Source organism: Otolemur garnettii, unplaced genomic scaffold (assembly GCF_000181295.1).
Source record: "Otolemur garnettii isolate 467f Iridium unplaced genomic scaffold, OtoGar3 scaffold00047, whole genome shotgun sequence".
In the NCBI taxonomy this organism is placed as follows: Eukaryota; Metazoa; Chordata; class Mammalia; order Primates; family Galagidae; genus Otolemur; species Otolemur garnettii.
Window position 1 is genome coordinate 13756434 of NW_003852442.1, and position 6235 is coordinate 13762668.

Genomic DNA, 6235 nt, shown 5'->3' on the forward strand with positions numbered 1-6235 from the left:
TTGCTGTGAGCTGTGATGCCATTGCATTCTACTGAGGGTAACACAGTGAGACTCTGTCTCAAAAAAAAAAAAAAAAAAAAGATTCCTTTCAGCAGCAGTAGCAAACTAAGAAAGAAGTGAAATTCACCATAGATACCTTAGAAGGTTAAAAAGCATAACAAGGTCTCAAGCTTTTAACAACCCACAATGTGAATCTGACAAACAAGACCCACACCCCAAATGAACTGATAAAAACAGTCACCTGATTTGACATCAAACACAGTAATGTAGTCTATGGAGCCAGCTGCAATGTGGGTACCAGAGGGATGCCAGCTGAGACTCAGGATGCGACCTGGGGAGTTGTACAACAAAAAAAGAAAATGACATACACATAAATATATAGCAAAGGGGAACTGAACTATCCTCCCTCCAATTATCTAAAGAGCTTGTGTTCTACAGTCCTAGCCCTCTTACCTACTGACAACTGTGACACGAAGTTTTTTAACAAATGACCAATTTTACACTGACATTCACAAAGAAGCATTTGATATTTATTTTTATAACGTACAAATAGTTGAAGGGAATATAAATAAATACAACCTTTTGAGAGTAACCTGATAGTAATCTAACCAATGTTAAATATACATATATTTTGGCCCATTAATTGCACTGAGAATTGGTCAAGGAGAAATACTTGCCTAAGTGCCCCCAAATATGCATATACAATTATTTATTGTAGCACTGGTTATAGTAGTAAAATCAAAACTAAAATCAACAGGAAAATGGTTAAGTCAGTTGTGGAAATGGAATGCCATGCAGACTGGCATGACACAGAAAGGCGCCTAGAATGGATCAAGTGAAGAAACAAGCTGAAAAACAACGTGTAAGAATTCCTGTGTACTTGTTTTTATGGATATATAAAAATGCCTAAAAGACCTGGGTGCGGTGGCTCACACCCATAATGCTAGCAATTTGGGAGGCTGAGGCAGGTGGACTACTTGAGCTCAGGAATTTGAGACCAGCCTGAGCAAGAGCAAGATCCTATCTCTACTAAAAACAGAAAAACTAGCCAGGCATGGTGGCAGGTGCCTGTACTCCCAGCTATTTAGGAGGCTAAGGCAAGAGGACTGCTCAAGCCCAAGAGTTTGAACTTGCTGTAAACTATGATGATGCCGTGGCATTCTACCCAGGGTGATAGAGACTTTGTCTCAAAAAAGAAAAAAAAGTCTAGATTAGTTCCAAAATATTAATGACGGAATATGATGAGATATTTATGTTTTCATCCTGTATAAAATTTTAAAAGCATTGTATCACTTCTGTAACTAAAAAAGAATACTCAAAACATATTAAAAACAATCTAACAAAGGATAAATGTTAGTAATGGACACAGAGAATACACAGGGGAGTTACCATCTCCAGAAGTGACGTCAGAAAACTGGCCCACAGGCCAAATCAGGCCCAGTATATAAGCAACCTCAAACTCTCGGGCTTAAGTGATTCTCTTGCTTCAGCCTCCCAAGTAAATGGGACTACAGGGGCCTGACACAACACGTGGCTGTTTTTTGTTGTTGCAGTTGTCATTGTTGTTTTAGCTGGCCTGGGATGGGTTCAAACCCACCAGCCTCGGTGTATGTGTCTGGTACCCTATCCACTGAGCTAAGAGCACCGCCTGTGCTGTGTATTTTTGTAGATAGTTTCATTGAACACAGCCCTGCCTATTAATTTAAGTATTATCTATGGTTGCTCTTGCATTACAGTCGCATGGCCTGCAAAGCCAGTTACTACCTGGTCCTGTAGAGAAGAGGGTTGGTGCCACTTCAATCCATGTAAAGCCCAAGTATGGGCAATTGTTTATAAGGCTTCCCCTATTCAATCTGAATGTTTCAGGGGATTAAGAACCATAGTTCTAATGATGAAATTTTATTTCATATTTTATGTATGCTTGTTAAAAATTCACAAAAATAAGTGATAGCTTACAAATTGTTTTCCACACAAACACTACCTTGCTTTCCTTTTTTGGATTTTTGCTTTTCTACATTATTACCTAACCAGGCAGTCACAAACATGATATACAATGGGTAAAACCTGGGCTGGGCATGGCTTCTAGTGCATATCCTATATTTAGATAAAATTAGCATAGAGATAAAATATTACCTGGACCCATGGGAAAATATCCCATCCCCAGAGGCACAGAAATACAACTTGTTAAATACTGGCCCACCAAAAATAACTCTTACTTTTCTGCCTATCAAAATTTCTTTCAAACTGGATTTTGTCTGGAGTGATTTGAAAGAGTTTCACAGATCCATCTTCACAGCCAACCTATTAGGGAAAAAGAAATAGAAAACACAGAAGATAAACAATAAACATTTTATAAGACTGGTAGGACTACACACACACAAACCAAAAAATACATTTCGCCCTTAAAGATACTACTTGCTCTGAAAAGAGGAAACAGTTTGTGAGAGAAGAAAAGTACTAGTATTAACACACTGATAGTATATTCTTGGCAGCCTTCATGTCCCAGCCAGAAAATAGGCAGATATTTACAGTTCCAATTAGTGGCCCAATTCCTGCATATGACATAAAATAGAAACAGGATGTCACAGCATACCTCTGCTAGATATGTCCTAAATAATAGCCCTATTAACCTCATAACCTAAATGGAGGTATCTTAAGATATTATACAAATTAGTGCAAATTTAAAAGGAATCATAGACACATCAAAAAAAATTAAGTCTTGGATTGGCGCCCACAGCTCAGTGGTCAGAGCAACAGCCACATGCACGGGGGCTGGTCGGTTGGAACCTGGCCTGGGCCTGCTAAACAATGACAACTACTAAGACGACGATCACAACAAAATAGCTGGGTGTTGTGGCGGGCGCCTATAGTCCCAGATACTTGGGGGACTGAGGCAAGAGAATCGTTTCAGTCCAAGTTGAGGTTGCTGTGAGCTGTGATGCCAAGGCACTCTACCCGGGGGCACACCTTGAGGCTCTGTCTCAAAAAAAAAATAAAGGCTCTGTGCCTGTGGCTTAAGATGGTAAGGTGCCAGCCACATACACCTGAGGCTGGCGGGTTTGAATCCAGCCCAGGCCCACCAAACAACAATGATGGCTGCAACCAAAAAAAAAAAAAAATAGCCAGGCATGGTGGGTGCCTATAGGATCAACTACTTGGGAAGCTGAGGCAGGATAATCACTTGAGCCCAGGAGTTGGAGGTTGCTGTGAGCTGTGATGCCACGGCACTCTACCCAGAGTGACAGCTTGAGGCTCTGGCTCCAAAATAAAATAAAATAAAATAAATTTCTGACAGCAAACAAGCTAATGGGAATTGTAGGTGAAAAAGTTTCAGTCTGTGCTCAAATAATTTTTTGAGAAATACTCTTGTGAAAGGTTTCTGTTTTGTTTTGAGACAGTCTTGTTCTGTCACCTCAGCTAGAATGCCATGGTCTCAGCCTAGCTCACAGCAACCTGAAACTCCTTGGCTCAAGGGATCCTCCTGCCTCAGCCTCCACAGTAGCTGGGACTACAGGCACACTCTACCAAACCCAGCTAATTTTTCTATTTTTAGTAGAGATGGGGTTTTGCTCTTGTTGGTCTTGAACTACTTTTTGGGGGGGAATTTATTTTTTTTGAGACAGAGTCTCACTTTGTCACCCTTGGTAGAGCGCTGTGGCATTATAGCTCATAGCAACATCAAATTCCTGGGCTCAAGCAATTTTCTTGCCTCAGACTCCTGAACAGCTGGGACTACAGGTGCCCACCACAACACCTGGCTATTTTTAGAGACATGAAGTCTTAGTCTTGCTTAGGCTGGTATTTAACTCCTGAGCTCAGGCAATCTGCAAACCCCAACCTCCCAGAGTGGTAGGATTATAGGCATGAGCTACCATGCCTGGTCTTGAACTCCTGTGTTCATGGGATCCTCCCACCTTGGCCTCTCAGAGGGCTTAGATTAGAGACATGAGCTCTTGTGCCCAGCCTGGAACAGTTTTAATATACTAATGCGCATTATGAATCTACAGAAGAGTTCAGTATGCTGTATTTCTGAAATGAAATTTAGCATAGAACACAAAGCATGCCAAACACAATCAGTCTCTACATCCCCCAATTCCAAAGAACATAGTTTGGGAAATGCTGAACTGAACCATCCCCTTCATTTCCTAAATGAATAAACAAGGTGCAAACTAGCAGCAAAAAGGATACAAGAGGATAAGGAATTTTTAAATCTTCAATATCAATTCCAGTCTTGTAGTTGGGATTTTTATATGTCATAATACAACCTTATTCTCCTATGAACACAGAGAAGGAAGTCTGAATGGGCAGAAGAAGAATCTCAGTATAAATTACCAATGGTTGCTTACTGACCAAAAGTTGAGAGCCACTGGGGCTGGCAGTCATGCTCCAAATAGGTCCTCCAAAGGCATCCACAGCATACTTGATGTTCAGTGCCTGTAAGTCATACTCTATAATCTCTCCATTGAGTCCAGCACTGAAGAGTCGCTGTCCTGCTGCCCAACACAGAGCTTCTGTAGCCCGAGATTCATGACCTGGAAAAAACTATAGAAAGACCATAACTCCTCAACTTACCATCAATTTGTCAGCTGACAGTACTCAGTGGTCACATGTGATATTTACTTCCCCATAAATATTAATAACTGGTACGGTACTCAGTGCTATCAAAAGATCTTGTCTACTGAAACTTTCTTTTTTTGTTTTTGAGACAGACTATTACTCTGTTACTGGGGCTAGAATACTATGGCTCTAGCCTACCTCACAGAAACTGAATTTCTGGGTTCAAGTGATTTTTCTACTTCAGCCTCCTGAGTAGCTGGGACTACAGGTTCCTACCACAATGCCTAGCCAATTTTTCTATTTTCAGTAGAGATAGTAGGATCTTCCTTTGCTCAGGCTGGTCTCTAACTCCTGAGCTCAAGTGATCCTCTCACTCAGCCTCCCAGAGAGCTAGGATTACAAGCATGAGCCATCGCACCTGGCTAGATTATTTTCTTTTTGTTCAGGTTCAAATTTTAGTTACTTTTTTCCATTGCTTTTGTTTTTGAGACAGAGTCTCCCTCTGTCATCAGGGTTAGAGTGCCATGGCATCAGCCTAGGTCACAGCAACCTCTAACTCTTGGGCTCAAGTGATCCTCCTGCCTCAGCCTCTGAAGTAGCTGGACTATAGGCACCTGCCATGATGCCCAGCTAATTTTTAGCCTGGACTACAGGTGATCCATCCACCTTGGCCTCCCAGAGTGCTGGGATTATAGGTATAACCCGCCACGGCCGGCCCAAATTTTAGTTACAGTTTTTATTGTTTTGTTTTTTTAGGAGACAGGGTGTTGCTTTGTTGCCCAGGCTAGAACCCAGTGGCACAATAGGTCAATGGAGCCTCAAACTCCTGGGCTCAAGTGAGTCTTCCCTCTCAGCCTCCCACATAGCTAAGACTAAAGCATGTGCCACCATACTTGGCTAATTTTTTTCATTATTTTTAGAGACAGGATCTAGCTATGTTGCACAGGTTAGTCTTGAGCTCCTGGCCTCAAGCAATCCTCCTGCCTCGGGCTCCTGAGTTGTTGGGATTTGCTTGGTTTTGTTTCTTTTACTAGGACTAGTTCAGTAAAACCTTTACCAGTGAATAAAGCATGTATTCTAATTCAGTTTTATGTACCCAATTGTATTTGTTGTATCCAATTTCCTAAAAATTAATCTAACTATCTTGATTGGGTGATGCTTTCATAGGTGTGTATACATGCATGCTAAATGTTATGAGTGTATATACTTTAAATACATGTACCTTATTGTGTGTCAATTTTACATATAAAAATTTCCTAGCACTCAAAAGTTTTCCTATCAAGGCATTTTATTGTTATACCTGCTTAACACAAAAGGTATAACTTTTCCTGTTTGAATGTGAAAAGGCTGAGATATATATGGGTTAAGTAGTTTCTTCAACCAGTCAATGGGATGAGGAAAATGTAGGTTTCTTTACTCTTATCTCTACTCTTTTCACCCTAAGGCACTAATTTTTTTTTCTTTCTCTGACAGGGATTAACAGAGCTGAGTAATCTTAACTAGTAGGGAAGGAAAGAGATGATTTGATCAAGTTAAAACTGTTGACAATAGGCTCGGCGCCTGTGGCTCAGGTGGCTAAGGCGCCAGCCACATACACCCAGGGTGGCGGGTTCAAATCCAGCCCAGGCCCACCAAGCAACAATGATGGCTGCAACCAAAAAATAGCCGGGCGTTGTGG

The 6235-nt window shown here is 41.2% G+C and overlaps 1 protein-coding gene across 1 annotated transcript in view; it reads right to left on the reverse strand.

Moving 5' to 3' along the window:
• Positions 1-6235, reverse strand: part of UTP4 (UTP4, small subunit processome component) — a 47769-nt gene that overhangs the window by 37971 nt on the left and 3563 nt on the right. The window contains exons 2-4 of the mRNA XM_012806142.1: positions 4351-4542; positions 2217-2301; positions 242-331 (exon numbers count right to left, since the gene is read on the reverse strand). Coding sequence (XP_012661596.1) covers positions 242-331; positions 2217-2301; positions 4351-4542 — 367 coding nt within the window. The remainder of the gene's footprint in view (positions 1-241; positions 332-2216; positions 2302-4350; positions 4543-6235) is intronic.